The sequence below is a fragment of the Staurois parvus genome, unplaced genomic scaffold (genome assembly GCF_062004578.1).
Source record: "Staurois parvus isolate SC_StPar_1 unplaced genomic scaffold, SC_StPar_1.0 ptg000975l, whole genome shotgun sequence".
Classification (NCBI taxonomy): Eukaryota; Metazoa; Chordata; class Amphibia; order Anura; family Ranidae; genus Staurois; species Staurois parvus.
The window spans coordinates 733642-756774 of record NW_028318771.1 but is presented as its reverse complement, the minus strand read 5'-3'; the positions used below and the strand labels follow the sequence as shown (position 1 = coordinate 756774).

Here is a 23133-nt window from a genome sequence, read left to right as displayed (position 1 = left end):
ATGAAGAGCAATCTTTTCAGGGTACTTAGGCGCAGGGAACCAAGAATAAAGGACTACAGTATGTCTTTATTAAGGTGGAAGTTAGATACCACCTTAGGTAGAAAGGTAGGTCTTGGACACAAAACCACTTTATCCTTTGTTAAGGATAAGGAATGTCTTACAAGAGCAAACTGTCAGTTCAAAAACGTGTAGTCTGCCACTAAGAAGGCCACTTTGCACAAGAGATCATCCAAAGCAATTTTCTGTAACAAAATGTACGCGCCTGAAACCTGTCCCTTAAGAGTATATACAAAGAGGAACTACACTGCATCTAGGCAGCACAAACCAAAAGCACTATTTAATTCATGTTTAATATTCAAAGCAACCCCCCCCCAATCCATTAATGTCTCCATGCTTTATTTTCCAGAAAATTCACTTTGAAAAACACACCATCTTAAGTAAGGGCAGATGAATTTACTTCCTGGAATCTGCAATCCATCTGCCTTAACTGTGAAAGCCCCTCTTCCCCTCCTAGAGACTCATGGGATGTATGACATCATTTCCCTAGGCATAGAAAGCAGGAAGTAACTGAAAAAATATACAAAAAGTTTAAAACAAGTAAATATAATACTCTCCTATCTATTTAATAAATGCTAGCAGCATAAGGATTAAAAATAGTCAAATGTTGATTGAGAGAGTGAAGGTACGCTTTGAGGCCCTTTAAGGGCAAATTCTGGTCAAGCCCCAATTGTAGGAACACCAGAATGCAAGGTACAGAATAATCTCTAGGATTTAAGTGCTCTGTTCACACCAGGCAAAAAACTGATTTGCAGGTATGAAAAGTAAGTTTTTCTGGAAGCACCTTTTTTGGCTTTGTGGAAATGACAAAATGAGGGATACCCCTGTCCCCCAAGACCTGGGTCCCAACAGGTAAGAGGATCCTTGGTCCTGGCCACAAACAAGGATAACTTGTTGTAGAACATGGAGGCCAAGATGTCCACATCTGAAGTTCCCCATTTTTTACATAGAAAATTGAATATGTCGGGAAAGGACCTGTTCCCCTTGGTCCAGGTGGTGATGGCTGAGGTATCCTATCCTGGGATGTGACCAGAAGAGAGGGCTGGACAGTGTTTCACCCCCCATGAGATAATCAGACTTACTTCCTTTAAGGCTACCTTACTATTGGTACCTCTCTTGTGATTAATATAGGTCACAGTTGTGGCACTGTCCGATTGTACCTGAACGGTTGACCTTGATGAAGAGGGGTCTAGTGCAGGGGTCCTCAAACTTTTCAAACAGGGGGCCAGTTCACTGTCCCTCAGACTGTTGGAGGGCCAGACTATAGTTTAAAAAAAAAACAAAAAAAAACTATGAACAAATGCGGACACAGTACAGGAGATGACCAGAGACTGCGGACACACAACAGCAGCGGAAATACTGGGCCAGCCGCTCCATAAGACGCAGACATTTCCCCCCAAGTATGGAGCGAAATAGTGCCCCATCATTGTTGCCAGTGGGAGAAATAGTGCCCCATCATTGGTGTCAGTGGGAAGAATCGTGCCCCATCATTGGTGTCAGTGGGAAGAAACGTGCCCCATCATTGGTGTCAGTTGGAAGAAACGTGCCCCATCATTGGTGTCAGTGGGAAGAAATGTGCCCCATCATTGGTGTCAGTGGGAGGAATAGTGCCCCATCATTGGTGTCAGTGGGGGGAGGAATAGTGCCCCATTGTTGGTGTCAGTGTGGGGGGGGGGAATAGTGCCCCGTCATTGGTGTCAGTGGGGGAAGGGGATAGTGTCCCAACATTGTTGTCAGTGGGAGGAATAGTGTCCCATCATTGGTGTCAGTGGGAACAATCGTGCCCCATCATTGGTGTCAGTGGGAAGAAACGTGCTCCATCATTGGTGTCAGTGGAAAGAAACGTGCCCCATCATTAATGTCAGTGGGAAGAAACGTGCCCTATCATTGGTGTCAGTGGGAAGAATCATGCCTCATCATTGGTGTCAGTGGGAAGAATCATGCCTCATCATTGGTGTCAGTGGGAGGAATAGTGTCCCATCATTGGTGTCAGTGGGAGGAATAGTGTCCCATCATTGGTGTCAGTGGGAGGAATAGTGTCCCATCATTGGTGTCAGTGGGAGGAATAGTGCCCCATCATTGGTGTCAGTGGGAAGAATCATGCCCCATCATTGGTGTTAGTGGGAGGAATAGTGCCCCATCATTGGTGTCAGTGGGAGGAATAGTGTCCCATCATTGGTGTCAGAGGGAAGAATAGTGCCCCATCATTGGAGTCAGTGGGAGGAATAGTACGTCACTGGTGTCAGTGGGGGGGAATAGTGCTCCATCATTGGTGTCAGTGGGGGGATAGTGTCCCAACATTGGTGTCAGTGGGAGGAATAGTACCCCATCATTGGTGTCAGTGGGGGGGAGGAATAGTGCCCCATCGGTGGTGTCAGTGGGGGGAGGAATAGTGCCCCATCATTGGTGTCAGTCGGAGGAATAGTGTCCCATCATTGGTGTCAGTGGGGGGGAATAGTGCCCCGTCACTGGTGTCAGTGGGGAGAGGAATAGTGCCCCATCATTGGTGTCAGTGGGAGGAATAATGCCCCATCATTAGTATCAGTGACACCAATGATGGGGCACTATTCCTCCCACTGACACCAATGACACTTAACTTGCTGACCCCTGCTCCAGCATGGTGCTGCTGCAGCCAGCATACCTGGTTGCAGCAGCACTATCAGCACGGCACACTTACCTGTCAGCTGTCCTTCACTCCGGCCTCTCCCTCACTCGATGTTCGCGGGGCCGCTCGGCTTCGCCTCCTCGGAGCTGATTGGCCGCCTGTATGCCTTTCCTGAGCTACAGTTCTGGCGCCCAATCACCGGTGAGGAGGCGGAGTCGAGCCGCAGGAGTGAGGGAGTGGCCAGAGTGAATGAAGGAGCAGCGTTTACTGGACTGGATAGTCGTGGGACCGGAGCCAGGTAAGGTACAGCTGCCCCCTGCCCGCCCCTGTACTTAGTGTCCCTTCCTCGCAGAAAATATGCCCCTGCCGGCGGGCCGGATAAATGGCCTCGGCGGGCCGCAGTTTGAGGACCCCTGGTCTAGTGATTCAGATATAGTTTTAATTACTCTAAGCTCCAGGAAGTTGCTTGAATTCCCTTGGTGACCATGTCCCATTAACTGTAAGATTTGTACACTCCACAGCCTGTGAGGCTGACATCTATTATTATTACCCTCAATGGGCATAGAAAGGACTTGAAAATCCACAAAGCTAGGGAGTTTCTGACTTGTTTGGACAGGAATGAGCAAACAAGGAGTGTACTTGTTCCAGGCCATCATAATGCTGCATCGGGGATGCCTTGAATGTTATTGAGCAAAGGTGTGTTACCAAGCAGTCCACAACTTTCAGAGAATCACACTTGAAGGATGTCTCTTTGATTTTAACATTTGAGCATCAGATCTTGGAGAACAGATTTTGTTTCTGGAAAAAAGACTTTTGCCTGGGCTGTGTCCAGAATGAGGCATAGGTATTCTAGGCAAAAGGAAGGTGGGAGAATAGATTTTTGAAAGCGGCTTACCCAATCAAAATACTGAAAATCTGAACAGTTCTTTGTTTGGAGATAGTGAAAAGGGAGACGAGTCCTTTAGAAGGGTTCTAAAGGTACCTTTAGGTACCCTGTTATAGGAATGTCCTGGGTTCTTAAGAGGGCAAGTAGAATATTTTGGGTGCACAGGATGGGCCTGAAAGTGGTTGTCTCCTCTTGCGAAGTGCAGGAAGGGTTGATGAGGCTGGTAAATAGAAATATGTAGATAAGCATCTTGGATGTCTACTGATGCTAAGTATTCCCCTTGCCTCAAGGAGGCATTAACCAACCTTGCGGATTCTATCTGAAACTTTAGGTAGACACTAAGTGAAGTCACTTGTTTAGAGATTTTAGGACCAGGATAGGATGAAACACGTTATGTTTTGGTACAGCAAATACGTTTGAATAGATGCCATTGCTCCTGATCTCTCCAGTGGGAGGGGAATGACCACTCCCTGGAAAAAGAGATGGTTCAGTGCAGTCTGCAAATCTAGATGAGGAGGAAGAGGAGGAGGAGGAAGAAGAGGATGAGGAAGAAGAGGATTATGAAGAAGAATTCCAGTCCAATTCCCTGCAGAGAGCTCCGCTATTTCTTTGACAGTGCTTTGTCATTTATAGCGGTTGCAACAATGTATCTGTTTCCGAATAAAAACATCTGTATCCGAATACAGATAGATCCATTGTTGCAGACGCTATAAACATCAAAGAACTGTCAAAGAAATAGCGGAGCTCTCTGCAGGGACACTTTTCGCTGGCTGTAGACGGGACGAAAATCGGACAATTTTTTACCGTTCCTGGTAACGTCGGCTGCTTGAACGCCCGATTTTTCATTTTTTTAAAAAAGAATCGGCCGGTTTTCTCCCCATCTATGGCCTGCATAAGTTTTAGCTTTGAGGTTGAAGCCTAATGAGTGATGGGGCACTCTTGTTTTAGATGAGTTAGAAGCATCCTGAGCAGGGGGGGTTTGGAAGCTCTCTCTGTGAAAGGACCTTTCTTCCTGTAACATCTTTGATGCATATGTCAAGTGCCTCACCAACTAGATCTCCTATGAAGGGCATACATGTGAGTCGTTCTTTACAAGCAACTTCAACTAAACAGGATCTATCACAAGATTCTGTGCAAATCAACATGAATGAGAATCATTCTAGAGATTTGTGTCATGACGTGTTCCAGGGCATCAACACAAAGAGTAAGATGGAGGGTACAGTCTGCAATTGCTAAGCCAAGGTTCAGTCCTGAAAGACCCTGTTGATTGCTCATTGCTGTAGGCCTATTAGCTGGGTTTCGGCAAACAGAAATTGCAACAATAGTCAGTAGCAGAGCTGGGCCTGTGAGGTTAAGGAGAGCCTTTAAAATTGTCTCAAATTTTGTCAGCAGCATCTTTAAATGAATGAACATCTACTATAGACATAGTAAGAGGATTGTTTAGGACTGAGGTGGTAGAGTCTACTACTGGAACAAACCACTTTTTTAGAGTATCTCATATGATACTCTGGCGATGTTTCTCAAATGGGTAAATATTTTCAGGGTTACCCCAATCATCATATATTGCCCATTCTAACTGTTCAAGATCGAGATTTTCATTAGTTTTTTTTGTTACTCACTGTAAAATCCCTTTCTCTGAGTTCACTGATGGACACAGCTTTTCTATTCTCGACTATAGGATTTTATCGCTCTGCCTACACCTTGGCTCCAGTCCTTGGGACAGAGGTCCACTCGATCGAAGGGGAAGCCAACCAGGGAATCAGCGATCAGCCACACCACATCGATGTACCATGATCGACAAAGAAGTTCTGCAGCCCCCAGAATGAATGGAATCCCTTTGGCCTCTATCTTGCATAGCAGACGAGGAAGAAGTTTGAGAGGAGGAAAGGCGTAAATGAGGGGATACTGATCCTGCAGTACCACCAGCACATCCGCTACATCAGCTAGGGGGCCCCTCACTCTTGCCATGAACCTGAGTACCTTCCTGTTGAGTCGAGACACCAGGAGGTTCAAGCCTCCTGCTTGGGATGTATACAGTAGAAATAACTGATACATGCAGTTATACCCACCAAAGGATGTGTAAGGCTTCCAACACTACTGTCATACTTCTTCTACTGCCCTGGTGGTTGACATAGTCCACAGCAGTGGCGTTGTTTGACTGGTTCCTGACCAGGAATGCATGGAGAAGGTCTGTCCATCATTCTAGACATATTCTGATTGCTCGCTACAGGACATTGATGGGCAGCCGAGCCACCTCCGACATCCAATGACACTTTCCACCCACCCAGAGTACTTTTTCTGTGGACGAGTGGCACGGCCAGGCTCAGCAAAGTAAATATATGTTGCTGAGCACATGTGCACTGGCATTCCCCATAGGCACGCCAGTGCGCACTGGCATGCCCCATAGACACACACCGCTCCCATGACTGCTGTGTCCACAAGACACCGCAAATTACGGTTCCAGGTACCCGGCCACATTGAGCGGCCGGAGATCATGTGATCGCTATGCACCTATGCACATGCGCTTCATAACATTTGGGCTTCTTCAGGAAGCAGACTCTTGCTAAATTATCTAGTATCCAACTTTATTAATTGGTTTATACTAAAAAAAAACAAAAAAAAACAGTAATTTAATTTCATCTTTGTTTTAATTCATGAGTATTTATTGTAGTTATAATGTACCATATTTTCTGGCGTATAAGGCGACTGGGTGTATAAGACGACCCCCTAATTTTCCAGTTAAAACATAGGTTTTGGGCTATACTCGTCGTATAAGACTACCCCCCTTCTGAGGCAACACCATTTAACCCCTAGCCTACAGGGCACCTATACCCACTCCCCCCCCCCCAGGCCAATTTTCAGGTTTCAGCGCTGTCACACTTTGAATGACAATTGCATAGTCATGTAACACTGTACCCATATGAAATAGGTAAATAGGTGGCACTGATGGGCACTGATGAGGAGGCACTGATGGGCATTGACAGGCATCACTGATGGGCACTGAAAGGCAGCACTGATACATGGCACTGATACGTGGCACTGATGCGCACTGATAGGCGGCACTGACTGGCACTGATTGGCAGCACTGATGGGCATTTACAGGCATCACTGATGGGTACTGAAAGGCAGCACTGATACATGGCACTGATAGGCGGCACTGACTGGCACTAATAGGTGGCACTGATTGGCAGCACCGATAAGTGGCACTGACTGGCACTGATGGGTGACACTGAAAGGCAGCTCAGATGGGCACTGATATGTGGCATTGATGTGCACTGATAGGCACTAATATGTGGCATTGATGTGGCACTGATGGACACTGACAGCTGGCACTGCTGGGGCTACACTGATCATCAGGGCACACTGATCATCAGTGCCCTGATGATCAGTGTACATGTCCCCTCCGCGGAAAGCCGATTACCGGCTCTCCTCTCGAGCTGACAGCGAGACAGCTCGAGAGGAGATAAATGCCGATAACCGTCATTTCCCTGTTTACATGTGATCAGCTGTGATTGGACACAGCTGATCACATGACCGAGCCGACATCTTCGGCTCTTTCCGTGATCGGTGATAGCTGTGTCCGAGGGACACAGCGTATCGCCGCACATGCCCGGAGAATGGGAGGACGTCATATCAGACAATCACGGCAAGTGATGTATTCTATTAATGAATACAGAGCCTGCTCGGATTGGCTGTGTCAGAGAGGCGGGCTGATGAGGTCACAACTTCAGCCAATCCGAGCAGGCTCTGTATTCATTAATAGAATACATTGCTCGCCGTGATTGGCTCAGCGCGGTACACTGTATGTAGCTGAAGCTACTATACAGTATTACCGCACATCCAGCGTTCTATACCCGGCGTATAAGACGACCCCCAATTGTTGGGGTATGTTTTTAAGTAAAAAAAAGTTGTCTTAAACGCCGGAAAATACAGTATATTGGTATAATTTTATGTATGGACATCATCTGATGATAATAGTTCCAAAATGAAATTATCACACACTGTTACTTACCATCTAATATTGCTTTATTTTCATCTCTATGCATGCGTAAGTGTATGTTTATACACCATGTGTGTATTATGTATGCATGTACAGTATCGCACAGTGAGTACACCCCTCACATTTTTGTAAATATATTATATCTTTTCATGTGACAACACTGAAGAAATTACGCTTTGCTACAATGTAAAGTAGTGAGTGTACAGCTTATATAACAGTGTAAATTTGCTGTCCCCTCAAAATAACTCAACACACAGCCATTAAAGTCTAAACCACTGGCAACAAAAGTGAGTACACCCCTAAGTGAAAATATCCAAATTGGGCCCAACGTGTCAATATTTTGTGTGGCCACCATTATTTTCCAGCACTGTCTTAACCCTCTTGGGAATGGAGTTCACCGGAGCTTCACAAGTTGCTACTGCCTCTTCCATGACGATATCACGGAGCTGGTGGATGTTCGAGACCTTGCGCTCCTCCACCTTCCGTTTGAGGATGCCCCACAGATGCTCAATAGGTTTTAGGTCTGGGGACATGCTTGACCAGGCCATCACCTTTACCCTCAGCTTCCTTAGCATGGAAGTGTTCGACTTGGAGGTGTGTTTGGGGTCGTTCTGTTTGCAAAAAAGATTTATTATATCCCTTCTCTATAAATCTATTAATTAACAAGTCAGTCTGGTCTAAAAAATCCCCTAGAATTGGAAGAAATTGCAATGTAGAAGGTGATCTTTTTTAGACCAGACTGACTTGTTAATTAATAGATTTATAGAGAAGGAATATAAAAAATCTTTTTTGCAATAGGAGAGAAATTATTCGATTGAAAGACAGAGAAGAATTATTGGTGAATAATAATAAAAAGATCAGGAAGTTTGAAGAGGTTAATTTAATAACCGATTATAACGCACAATATAAAGAAATAGAAAAATAAGAAAAAAAATACTGGCCCATTCTGATGAGAGATGAGGTTTTGAAAAATATTATCCTAAATGTATATATAGAAAAAATAAAATCGCTAAAAACCATAATTATACATAATGTCATTGATCCGCCTAAATCTGTCAGGTTATTCCCGGAACTAGGAAGGTTCTATTACTGTAATAGGTGTAAAGCATGTAGAACTGCAAAAAAAAAAAAAAAAAAGAGAAAGAGAAAAATAAATAATTTTAGGTCTGTGTCCACTAATAGAGAGTATATTATTAAGTCTTTGATCTCGTGCGATTCCTCACATGTAGTTTACGTGCTGGAGTGTCCTTGTTACTTCCAGTATGTGGGTAGGACGGTTAGACAACTAAAAACCAGAATAGGGAAACATATAAAGAATATAAAAAATGGCTTTGATAAGCATAGTGTTTCCAGACACTTTAAATTGAAACATAATAGTGATCCCAGTTTACTAACATTCTATGGAATTCCTCTTTCTTTATGATCCCATTTTGAGTGCATGAAGAGTCAACTGTAATTTCAAGGAGTTGTAACTAGCCAGCGTGTACCTCTGCAGATCGTTGCTTCCAGATCTAAAGCGCTTGCAGCTGGTTTATAATTTGACCAGCATGGAGCTCTGGTGAGTATATTTAATTCATTTGGTGGTGGATTCTCACGGTGGTGTTTGATCACACAACACAGACGTTCATTATAAGAACTGTCGAAGAAGATTTAGGATTTCACTATTATTCTTATTCTTATGAACAATATTATTTTTATGGACATTTTCGTTGGACATTGATTTATTTGTGTATTCACAGAGTTTAGTAGTCAGGTTCTTCTACATGGTATTGTTTTGCATGGTATTATTTAGTGCACTATTCTATTTAACCACTTGTCCTCTAGATGATTTACCCCCCTTAATGACCAGGCCTCTGTTTGCTACTCGGCGCTGCATTAATTCAACTGATAATTGCACGGTCATGCAATGCTGTACCCAAACGAAATTTATGTCCTTTTTTTCACATAAATAGAGATTTCTTTCAGTGGTATTTGATCACCTGTGTGCTTTTTATTTTTCGTGCTATAAACAAAAAAAAAAAAAAGACAAAAATTTGAAGAAAAACGATATTTTTTACTTTCGGCTATAAAAAAAAATATATAGTAAACTCAAAGTTCGTTATAAATTTAGGCCAAAATGTATTCTGCTACATGTTTTTGGTAAAAAAAAATCCCAATAAATGTATATTGATTGCTTTGTGTGAAGGTTATAGCGTCTACAAACTATGGTATAGATACTGCAATTTATGCCATTTTTTTGCTATACAGCACTGCACTAGTTTAACTGACAATTGCGCAGTAATGCAAATGAAATTTATGTCCTTTTTTTGCACACCAATAGAGCTTTCTTTTGGTGGTATTTGATCACCTGTGCGCTTTTTTTATTTTTGGCGCTATAAACAAAAAAATTTGAGTTTTTTTTATATTTTCTCATTTCTATCATAAAAAATATACAAAAAAAAAAAATTTCATCATAAATTTAGGCCAAAATGTATTCTGCTACATGTTTTTGGTTAAAAAAAATCCCAATAAGTGTATATTTATTGCTTTGTGTGAACGTTATAGCATCTACAAACTATGGTATAGATAATGGAATATACACAGCTTTTTCTGACTGTCTATCATATTTCTTGAGCTGCTAAAATACCAGGATAGTAAAAACACCACCAAATGACCCCTTTTCGGAAAGTAGACACCCTAAGCTATCTGTTGAGAGGCATATTGAGTCCATGGAAAATTTTGGGTTTTTTTTCCAGAAGTTTGTGGAAAATGACAAACTTTTTTTTAATTTATTTTATTTTACACAAAGTTGTCATTTAAATGACATATATTTCTCACACAAGCCATGGGCATATGTGTAATTACACCCCAAAATACATTCTGCTACTTCTAGCAAGTATGGGGGTTCCAAATATGAGACTTGAGAGTCTAGCCACAGACAGGAGCCTGAAATCCAATGACCACTTTGAAAGCCTGAAGGTGCGTAACTTCTTCATTTCACTTCCTCACTACCTATCACAGTTTCGAAGGCCCTGAAATGCCAGGATAGCTCCAACCCCCCCAATTTACCCCTTTCTAGAAAGTAGACACTCCAAGGAATTTAAAAAGAGGCATGGTGAGTATTTTGCAGATCTCAATTTTTCTCACAAGGTTTTGAAATATAAAAAAAGAAAAGAAAAAATGTTTTTTTTTTCTTTAATTTTCAAAAAACTTGTGGCAACAAACGAGATCTGCAAAATACTCAACATGCTTCTGATCAAATTCCATGGGGTGTCTACTTTCAAAAAGGTGGTCATTTGGGGGGGTTTGGTGCTATCCTGGCATTTCAGGGCCTCAGAAACTGATAGGTAGTCAGGAAGTGTAATGAGGAAATAAAGCCCTTTAAAAGCCTGATGGTGCTTAATGGATTTTGGGGTCCTGTACTTGTCTAGACTGCCAAAACGTCTCTCACAAGTGGTACCCCCATACTCGGGAGAAGTAGCAGAATGTATTTTGGGGAGTAATTCCACATATACCCATGGCATGTGTGAGCAATAAATCATTTAATTGACAATTTCGTTTAAAAAAAAAAAAATTTTTTGTCTGTCATTTTCCAAAAACTTGTGGTAAAAAAAATAAATTCTTCTATTGATTCAACATGCCGCTCAGCAAATAGTTTGGGGTGCCTACATTCCAAAAAGGGGTCGTTTTGGGGGGTGGGGGCATTTTATGCCCAGCATTAGAAGTTTATGCCACACATCACTCACTCTTCTAACCACCTGAAGACCAAGCCTTTTCTGACATTTTTTGTTCACATGAAAAAAATCTGTATTTTTTGCTAGAAATTTAATTTAAACCCCAAACATTAAATATTTTTTAAAGCAAACACCATAGTGAATAAAATGGTGGGTGCTGCAATTTTTTATGTCACATAGTACTCGGGCAGCGATTTTTCAAACACAATTTACTTTTTTTACTTTTAATGCACAAAAACACAAAATATTGGCCAATTATTTGGTAAAATATAAAAGTTGATGGTATGTCGAGTAAATAGATACCAAACATGAAATGCTTAAAAACCGTGCATGCCCCGTGCAATGGTGACAAACTGCATACGTTTTTAATATCCATAGGCAACCTATTACCTATTAATATAATAGGTAACTTTGTAAAAGCCTTTACAAGCTACCATTTTAGATTTACAGAGGAGGTCTAGTGTTAGAATTACTGCCCTTGATCTGGCGTTCATGATGATACCTCACATGCATGGTGCAACTGCTGTTTCCATACTGGCACAGGGGCAACACTCGCGAACGCAGATGCTCGTGTGCGCGGGGGTTGGGGGGGAAAGGGTACTTTTTTTTTGTTTTTTTAAGTTATTTTGTTTTTTTTTAATTATTTTTACACTGTCCATTTGGTTTTTTTTAATCACTTTTAACCACTTGAGCTCCTGAGGATTTACCCCCCTTAATGACCAGGCCTTTTTTTTCTGTTTGGCGCTGCACTTATTCAAATGATAATTGCACGGTCATGCAATGCTGTACGCAAACAAAATTTACGTCCTTTTTTCACACAAATAGAGCTTTCTTTTGATGGTATTTTATCATCTGTGCGCTTTTTATTTTTTGCGCTATAAACAAAAAAAACACAAAAATTTTGAAAAAAAACAATATTTTCTACTTTCAGCTATAAAAAATATATCGTAAACTCAAAGTTAGTCATAAATTTAAGCCAAAATGTATTCTGCTACATGTTTTTGGTAAAAAAAATCCCAAGAAGTGTATATTGATTGCTTTGTGTGAAAGTTATAGCGTCTACAAACTATGGTATAGATAGTGTAATCTATGCCTTTTTTTGCTATACAGCGCTGCACTAATTCAAATGATAATTGCGCGGTCATGCAATGCTGTACCCAAACGAAATTTACGTCCTTTTTTTCACACAAATAGAGCTTTCTTTTGGTAGTATTTTAACACCTGTGCGCTTTTTATTTTTTGCGCTATAAACAAAAAAAGAAGGGTGAACCTGTCTCACCTGTTTATGTCCTGGTCCCTATTTAGGGTCCAGGCTTTGCCTGTCACGGTGGGCATACCCCCAAGGGGTCTTCAAGGTCTGTGTTCCACAGGGATGGACCACACCCATGGACCTGTAAAAAAACCTGTGGCCAACTACACATTCTGCACTCAGTGTTATGGTGAATGACTAATTAGGATCCAGTACCTAGTGTGGAGTCCAAGGTTTCACTAAGGTTGCACTGATCTGGGTGCATGGCTTCTACTGTTGTATTAGAAGAGTGAACAGTGAGACGACTTGACTGAAGAATCTGAAGTAAAATAATAAACTAGTTAAACACTGAATTATTTCTCCAAGAGGGAGAAGAGATTCATCACCTAAGGATACTAGCAAAAACTGAGCATTCACAGAGTGGGGTAGGGTTATAAGGGTATGCCCAGGGAGCATGTCCAGGAAAACTTGCCAGTGTCCAATCACCTGAAGGTAGCAGCCTATAACCCAGGGTTTATGAATATCCAGCCAATATCCTATACTGTACAATTAAGTTATTATGAATTTTAATTCTGTATTCCAAAAGTTTACATCTGAACTGTGGACGCGAAAAAATCCTACAGCTCCAGCCCCACAGCTGTCAAGCTCATTGTTGCACTGCAAACTAGGTGCCATCCATGCTAAAACATTTTGCTACTTGTTTCTCCAAGCCCTATGCCCAGTCTATCCTAGAGACCTCCCAAATGCATGAAGAGTTGTAAACTCAATGTTTTGATACTACCCCATCAACAAAAAGGAGTTCCCATTAGGCATCCTCTCTGTGTACCTGGTGCATCTGATATGTGATCGATGTGATCTGCACCCCCTAGTGCAACCCCCAAAATCATCACATAGACTTCCCGAAACATGTAATTCATAGCTGGCTGAATATGCCATCAGCGTATGACATATCTCTGATGGCATTTTAAAAACAATTTGTGGATACACTGCATGCCAGGAGGCCAATTCAATCTAATTTAAAGCTAGATGCTTGCATGTAATACAAGGATTTTGTAACAAGCCTGGAGTTTAGCATCAACACATGACAACACACAGTACACATCCTGTTATGTTGTCAGGCTTGTAGTCAACATGGTATTACAACACACATGGGGTAGCAGTGCCAGATGGTGAATTAATTATGGTTTTCCTCTCTCATATGTTCCAGATCTATGACTTATTGGCTCTTTAAATGAATGCTCCACATTGTTAATATTCAGATACATTATATTTAAGCTTCCTCTACCACCAAGTGAGGGGTTACTTGGCTTTTATCTAAACTGCTCGGAATAGAAATAACCACATTTGTCAATATAAAAAGCTCCTGGCAAAAGATTGTTTATTAAATTGTAGGAAGGTTTGGACCCAACTGATGTTAACATCATGCCAATGACTTTCTTCTACTTGCCGACGTATGTCAGTGTTCTCTTGAACACTGTTAAATTGTAGGCTGGCATATAAAGCAGGCTTCTAAAAAAGTGTTTGCATATATGCTTACCAGCCATTTTATTAGGTACACCTTGCTAGTACCAAGAAAATATCCCCCAAACCATTACACCACCACCAGCCTGAACCATTGACACAAGGCAGGATGGATCCATGCTTTCATGTTTACACCAAATTCCAACCCTACCATCTGAATGTCACAGCTGAAATCAAGACTCATTAGACCAGACAACATTTTTCCTATCTTCTACTGTACAATTTTGGTGAGCCTGTGCGAACTGTAGCCTCCATTTACTGCTCTTAGCTGACAGAAGTGGCACCTGGTCTTCTGCTGCTGTAGCACATCTGCCTCAAGGTTCGATGCGTTGTGCGTTCAGGGATGGTATTCTGTATACCTTGGATGTAATGAGTGGTTATTTGAGTTACAGTTGCCTTTCTATCATCTTGAACCAGTCTGCCCATTCTCCTCTGACCTCAACAAGGCATTTTCATCTACACAACTGCCTCTCACTGGATATTTTCTCTTTTTCGGACCATTCTCTGTGAACCCTAAAAATGGTTGTGTGGGAAAATCCCAGTAGATCAGTTTTTTTAAATACTCAGACCAGCCGCCTGGCACCAACAAGCTTGCCACATTCAAAGTCACCTAAATCCCCTTTCTTTCCCATTCTGATGCTCAGTTTGAACTTCAGCAAGTCACCTTCACCACGTCTAGATGCTTAAATGCATTGAGTTGCTGCAATGTGATTGGCTGATTAGCAATTTGTATTACCAAGCAATTGAACAGGTGAACCTAATAAAAATGGCCAGTGAGTCTATGTTCACATACTGTCCAGAGAGCCCTGGGTGCTCTAACATATAAGAAGCAACTGCAGTTCCTAAAATCATGCATAATTCTGCTGCCTCCCTGCCTCACTAAAGAGGGACGCACAGTCAGTCTCAGAAAGGAGTCTGATTTCTGTACTTAAGCGTGTCTCAGGTTTCAGAGACTTCTAGGTGTTCTAGAGGACCACGACATCAGCCTTCAGTTTAGTAGCCATCAAATGAACACATGTTCACTTTAAAGAAGAACTCTCATGATAGTTAAAAAAAAAAAAAAAAAAAAACTAAAAATACTGTTCACTGCATTAATGTAGAATACCTTCCTTTGCCTCTACAATGATCCACGAAGAACTAAAAATCCCTTTTTACTTACTGTCCTGCTTCTATGTTCTTCTAAGCCCAATCTGTGCTGTTAATTGTTGAGCAGAGGCAGTGCTCAATTGCCACTGCTCCCTGTATAGTAAGCCCTCCTGTCTCTTGGACTTATATCATTTGCGGATGTCCATTACACAGACTCAAACATCCCTCCCCCTGTATCATTACTGTATCAGTTTCCTAGTTAGACGCATTTGTGGACACTGGGGAAGTTGGGGGGATGTTTGTTGACCACGCTATCTCAGCAATGAGACAAGCTAGACAACTTTTTCTTTGAAGCTAACTGCAGGCAAATATTTAAATATTTCAGTTTAGATCAGGGATGGGCAAACTTTTTGACTTGAGGGCCGCAATGGGTTCATATATTGGACCCGGGGGCCGGACCAAGAGTAGATGAATGATGTGTATGTGTCATCCATAGTAAGTATAGTAATATTCCCCCATAGTAAGCATAGTAATTCATCCCCCATATAGTAATTCATCCCCCATAGTAATTCATCCCCCATATAGTAATTCATCCCCCATAGTAATTCATCCCCCATATAGTAATTCATCTCCTCATAGTAATTCATCCCCCATATAGTAATTCATCCCCCATATAGTAATTCATCCCCCATATAGTAATTCATCAACCATAGTAATTCATCCCCCATATAGTAATTCATTCCCCATATTAATTCATCCCCCATATTAAGTCCCCAAGTCCCCCCTGTGTCAATTCACTTACCTTTGCTCCACGCGTTCCTCTCGCCGTGTTCCCGCTCCGTTCCGGTGTAGCATGAAAATCTGTCTCCTATGAGGATCTGTCCCCCTCAACGTATCTGCGCATGTGCCAGTTTCAGGCATTAGCAGCCGATCGGCGATCTCCGGCACATGCGCAGATACGTCGAGGGGGACAGATCCTCATAGGAGACACATTTTCATGCTACACCGGTCTTCAGGGCGGACTGTGAGAGGAGCCTAGCGGGAGCCTAGCTCCGCGGGCCGGATTAAAAGGTCCGCTGGGCCGTATACGGCCCGCGGGCCGTAGTTTGCCCATTGCTGGTTTAGATTCATCATATGAAAAATAGAAGCATTTTTACATAGAACATACACAAGTACCCAAATCTGTTTTGGTATAAGCCTCCTGTAAAATTCCCTGTACAGTAGTAAAGGGAGATGAAGCACTTTTAGCCATTTAGAACTTTACGGACATCCACAGTACCATACATCCAACAATGAGAACGTCTTAGGGAGCAGAATGACAATATAAATTGTGTCTTGCTGCTCTATCACCATTTAATTACAGGCTGAGGTAGTTCTGAAACAAGGCTGTATTGCTTGTTTGCGATGTTGTCAGGTAGGGCTGCCTGAAACACAATAGTGGCTGAATAGAATTCAAATATTTTGGCAAGGAAAATAAGGAGGCTATTGGCACAATATCTTCTGATTGGAACTAATTTGTACACTGTACCATCCATATACAACATTTTACCAGTTTCACGGATTAACAGATAGGCAAGCTGTCAGTGGAGGCAATGTCATGCATAACTTTTACAGAAAAAAAATTAAGATTTGAATATAAATTCAGCTGTTTACATCTCTGCATCTGGTTATCATTTTGACCTATTCTTAAGCACTTTTATATGCTCAGACTGCTGACATATTTATATTAATATAGTGTTATATTACCAGTGGAGTACAGATTCTTTTAAAAGGGAAATTAATATTGGAAACTGTGCCGAAAAAGAGGAGAATGCTACCTTGGTAGAAACAATAGTTAGCTTCCTCATGCCAAGGCCTCCAGGAGAACCGTGAGCAGCACATTAGTGACATCACTGAATTTCACTCCAAATCTCCTAAGACTAGCAGGCAGCAATGCCTTTGGTCTCGCATTTCTGATACAGCCATCAACATTTTTGCACAGCATTGCCTAGGCTTCCATTACATACCAGGAAGCGCACCTTTATTTTTCAGGAGGAATTCAATGTTTCCTATAACAACATGTCAAATCTTCACTTTTTGAGTTCAGTTCTACTTTAATGTACCGTATTTTCCGGCGTATAAGACGACTCTTTACCCCTTGAAAATCTTCTCAAAAGTCAGGGGTCGTCTTATACGCTGGTATACGGCATGCTGACACTTTTTAGGGAGGCGGCAAGGCGCCGCCGCCCCCCCCCCCCTTCCAAGGGACACTAAGTACAGGGGTGGGCAGGGGCCGCTGTTTCTTACCTGGCTCCGGTCCCACGACGATCCGGTCCAGGAAGCGCGGCTGCTCCTTCATTCGGTTCGGCTACTGGATGTTCGCGCGGCTGCTCAGCTCTGCCTCCGCACCAGTGATTGGCCGCCAGAACTGTAGCTCAGGAAAGGCACACAGGCGGCCAATCACCATCGAGGAGGCGGAGCCGAATGGCCCCACGAAAATCGAGTGAAGGAGCGGCCGCTAAGTGTGCCGTACAGAGGTGCTGCTGCAACCACATATGCTGGCTGCAGCAGCACCATACTGGAACAGGGGTCAGCAAGTGTCATTGATGTCAGTGGGAGGAATAGTGCTCCATCATTGGTGTCACTGATACCAATGATGGGGCATTATTCCTCCCACTGACACCAACGATGGGGCACTTTTCCTCCCCCCCACTGACACCAACGATGGGGCATTATTCCCCCCCCACTGACACCAACGATGGGGCACTATTCCCCCCCCCCCACTAACACCAATGATGTGGCACTATTCCTCCACCCCCCACTGACACCAATGTTGGGACACTATTCCTCCCACTGACACCAAAGATGGGGCATTATTCCCCCCACTGATACTAATGATGGGGCACTATTCCTGCCACTGATACCAATGATGGGGCACTATTCCTGCCACTGACACCAATGATGGGGTGCTATTCCTCCCACTGACACCAATGATGGGGCACGATTCGTTGCTCTGACACCAATGATGGGACACTATTCCTCCCACTGACACCAATGATGGGGCACTATTCCTCCCACTAATACTAATGATGGGGAACTATTCCTCCCACTAATACCAATGATGGGACACTATTCCTCCCACTGACACCAATGATGGGGCACTATTCCTCCCACTAATACTAATGATGGGGAACTATTCCTCCCACTAATACCAATGATGGGACACTATTCCTCCCACTGACACCAATGATGGGGCACGATTCTTCCCACTGGTGTGCATTGGAAGAGGGGTAGTCTTATACGGCGAGTATAGCCCAAACACTACATTTTAACAGGAAAAGTAGGGGGTCGTCTTATACGCCGGAAAATACGGTACTAATTTGATTGCAAGTCATCTGCAGAAGATCATATTCGCTCCATAAATTAAGGAGCAAACTAGCAACATCACCAAATCTCAGTTCAAATCTCTTGAGACTGGCAGAGTTCACAGAATATAAGTGCATAGGCACAACAAGTGCACTGCTATTTTGCAGGAGGCAATCAAGATAAAAAGGTACATTTTCCAAATGCTCCCTATTTAGCAAATCTTAAATTTTTTAGGTCAGATCCACTCTAAATTGGGGTTTTGATAAATAGCTCTAGCACAGAACGCACAGAACATACTGTACATGCTCGAAATGTCAACAAAGCCCAAAACATGCTCTATGTTACTGATCATTTACAGTGCAGCATGCAAGACCCTTCAATTGCATGCAAAATTAAGATCAAATTTCTTAAAGATAATGACCAATAAATATACATTTATAGGACTTTCCAATATAGCAAACACTGAAAGGTGATGGTGCAATATTATCAGATGACAGTTTAGAGCAGGGGTGGGCAAACTTTTTGACTTGAGGGCCGCAATGGGTTCATATATTGGACCCGGGGGCCGGACCAAGAGTAGATGAATGATGTGTATGTGTCATCCATAGTAAGTATAGTAATATTCCCCCATAGTAAGCATAGTAATTAATCCCCCATATAGTAATTCATCCCCCATAATAATTCATCCCCCATAATAATTCATCCCCCATAATAATTCATCCCCCATATAGTAATTCATCCCCCATATAGTAATTCATCCCCCATATAGTAATTCATCCCCCATATAGTAATTCATCCCCCCTATAGTAATTCATCCCCCCTATAGTAATTCATCCCCCATAGTAATTCATCCCCCCTATAGTAATTCATCCCCCCTATAGTAATTCATCCCCCCTATAGTAATTCATCCCCCCTATAGTAATTCATCCCTCATATAGTAATTCATCCCCCATAGTAATTCATCCCCCCTATAGTAATTCATCCCCCCTATAGTAATTCATCCCCCCTATAGTAATTCATCCCTCATATAGTAATTCATCCCCCATAGTAATTCATCCCCCATATAGTAATTCATCCCCCATATTAATTCATCCCCCATATAGTAATTCATCCCCCATATAGTAATTCATCCCCCATATAGTAATTCATCCCCCATAGTAATTCATCCCCCCTATAGTAATTCATCCCCCCTATAGTAATTCATCCCTCATATAGTAATTCATCCCCCATAGTAATTCATCCCCCCTATAGTAATTCATCCCCCCTATAGTAATTCATCCCCCATATAGTAATTCATCCCCCATATAGTAATTCATCCCCCATAGTAATTCATCCCCCATAGTAATTCATCCCCCCTATAGTAATTCATCCCCCCTATAGTAATTCATCCCCCCTATAGTAATTCATCCCCCCTATAGTAATTCATCCCTCATATAGTAATTCATCCCTCATATAGTAATTCATCCCCCCTATAGTAATTCATCCCCCCTATAGTAATTCATCCCCCCATATAGTAATTCATCCCCCATATAGTAATTCATCCCCCCTATAGTAATTCATCCCCCCTATAGTAATTCATCCCCCATAGTAATTCATCCCTCATATAGTAATTCATCCCTCATATAGTAATTCATCCCCCATAGTAATTCATCCCCCCTATAGTAATTCATCTCCCCTATAGTAATTCATCCCCCCTATAGTAATTCATCCCCCCTATAGTAATTCATCTCCCCTATAGTAATTCATCCCCCATATTAATTCATCCCCCATATAGTAATTCATCCCCCATATATTAATTCATCCCCCATAGTAATTCATTGCCCATATTAAGTCCCCAAGTCCCCCCTGTGTCAATTCACTTACATTTGCTCCGCGCGTTCCTCTCGCCGTGTCCCGCGCCGTTCCGGTGTAGCATGAAAATCTGTCTCCTATGAAGATCTGTCCCCCTCGACGTATCTGCGCATGTGCCAGTTTCAGGCATTAGCAGCCGATCGGCGATCTCCGGCACATGCGCAGATACGTCGAGGGGGACAGATCCTCATAGGAGACAGATTTTCATGCTACACCGGTCTTCAGGGCGCACTGTGAGAGGAGCCTAGCTCCGCGGGCCGGATTAAAAGGTCCGCCGGGCCGTAGTTTGCCCATTGCTGGTTTAGAGCTTTAGTCAAATTTGTGTAAGGGCTACGGACAGTGGAAAGATTAGAACTTCTGTCAGGTTTTTACTGCTGTCAGTGTCTGCACTGAGATTTTCCTTTAATTCCTGTCCCACAACAGGATGTGAATTGAAATCTCCCTAAAGTGATCCGTCATATAGTAATAGACATTTTAGGGATTGCAGCCAACACGGGGATGAGATCCATATCTGATGGTCCTGCCCCCTCCTAGTGGGCTTTTGGTCATGGGTCTACAGCCTCCTCTCAAGTCTTTTTCATGTACCCTTCTGGCATGCACGTCTTCATTGTCCATTCCCAGGCCTCTTCTCCTACCAACAGATATTGGCCACATAGCTGCCAAGAACGCCATTGGCGGAAGCCCTTGGTTGGGATTGCAGAGGTGAAGAGCATCCTGATCACCCTCATGGTTCACGAGAAAATGACAGGCATACTCCATGACTCTCATTCCAAATTCATCAAATTACGGAGCCCACAGTGCTCTTATGCTCTCCCCACTCTGCCCCTGACCAGGCTGGGTATCCCAGGCCGCTGTGGGACACCACTTGACTTGCAGGTACCTCATTCCACCCCTACCTAGTCCTGTTTCTCTTTCTCTTCTTTTTTACTTTCTGACTTTTCTCCCTACTTCTTCTTCTCCTCACCTCTTCCCACCCTTTCCCCCCTTTAGTTTACTTCATTTCCTGAAAATGTGATTCTTCTGCAACCACATTTCCTTTCATGTTTCTTTCCCCTACATGGGACTTCATTGCCCAGTTTGTACTCTTATTATTCCTCAAAAATTATTATACCAGAAATCTCCCTACAGTGAAGGGAAAACCACCTGACAGTTGTTGATTGAAGTTATGTCTCTATTGGAAGATTCTCTCTTACTCCGGTGCTAGTGATAACTAACATTTAGAATTTTCACCATTTTTGTTTCTAATGAAAAGAGTTGCTAAGAAAAACAGTGAGAGTGAATCCTTCCGCAGGTAACCAAAAAATGATATGCAAACAGTTTAAAAAAAAAAAAAAAAATACAAACATAGAATTCGGTTTACAACAAATAGGCTTACCTGGTAGACTTTATGAAGATTTACTTTGTGGGTAAGGCTCTTGTCAACACATAGATTTGCAAATTTTCGACAAGTCTTTCTTACATTTAGAATTAGATCTGTACTTGGAATGTAGCTAAGAATGTGTAGCAGGATCTCATCAGATAAGTCAGTTGGGTTAATACAATATCTTTCTATCTTTTCCCCAGTATGAGCCTAGGAGAATAAAATATTGCAATGAAAATTACAGCAAATACAAGATACATATGCACATGCAAATACATAATGATAAGCATTCAAGGGAGGACATTTATAAATTCTATTGCATAGTAAGGCAATGCTAAATGGGATAAAAATAGAAAACCCCCTACGCATTGGTACTCTATAAAAACAACTATAAATAAATAATCAGTAAAATAAATCAAATTATGTTAAATTGAATCAGGAAAGCAGCTGCCACCCAAATGTGCAATCACTCCACTGTGGTAAAGAATCTATATCAAACACTGGTGAAGAGCTTCCAATATGACATAAACCCACTATCATATATCCTCATACCATAATCCTTTATCATACCCAGATCCCACCAGTATTCAGTATCATTTATGAATGTGCAAAAAGATACAGTACATCTATAGCTTAACCCTTTCGCTGCTAGGTGTGTACGCCGTACGGACTTGACAGCAAGGCTGTAGCCACCGGGATTGTATATAAATCAGTCAGGCAGCTCTGCTGGCGCCGATTGCTTCCACAGCCCCCGGCGAAGGTGCCCCCCCCCCCACAGGCATGCACGGGAGGAGGGGAGAGAGGAGAGCGGACAAACATCCACTCTCCTACTCTTCTTTGTGTGACCTGGAAGGTCCCCCTTTGTGTCCCCTATGTGATGAAAAAAATAAATAAACACCCCCCACCAGATATATATGCATGTACATACGTAAACGCACACGTTGGGACACCTATGTGTGAAAACGTTAATTGCAATACACGTTACATATCGCTGCGCACACCGGAGCGAGAGCAATAATTCTAGCACCAGACCTCCTCCGCAACGCTAAAATGATGACCTATAGGGGCTTTTGAAGCTTCGTCTATAGAAAATATAGGGAACTAAAGTTTGCCGCAATTTCATAGGTGCACACAAATTTAAGGTTTGGTATGCTGGGTATCTCTTTACTCAGCACAACCTAATTTTTTATATTTTACCAAAAATGTGGGTAATTTATTGCGTTTGCCCTAAAATTCACTTTAGTGTGATTTTTACTGAAATTTTGAATTTCCTAGACCTTTGCAATATCGCATAAAAAAATTGGAATTATCACTGTTTTATTCTCTAGGGTGTCTGCTTTCAGAAACTATATAATGTTTGGGGGTTTTGTGCAATCTTTAAGCCTAAAAGGATTTCTTAATCGTGTGCACAAAAAATATGCAAAAACAGCTCTGGCAGCGAAAAGGGTTTAAGCATTAAA

At 42.4% G+C, this 23133-nt stretch overlaps 1 protein-coding gene across 1 annotated transcript in view; it reads right to left on the bottom strand.

Annotated features, from left to right (window-relative positions):
• Positions 1–23133, bottom strand: part of FBXL18 (F-box and leucine rich repeat protein 18) — a 180855-nt gene that overhangs the window by 95568 nt on the left and 62154 nt on the right. The window contains exon 2 of the mRNA XM_089657202.1: positions 21689–21883. Coding sequence (XP_089513328.1) covers positions 21689–21883 — 195 coding nt within the window. The remainder of the gene's footprint in view (positions 1–21688; positions 21884–23133) is intronic.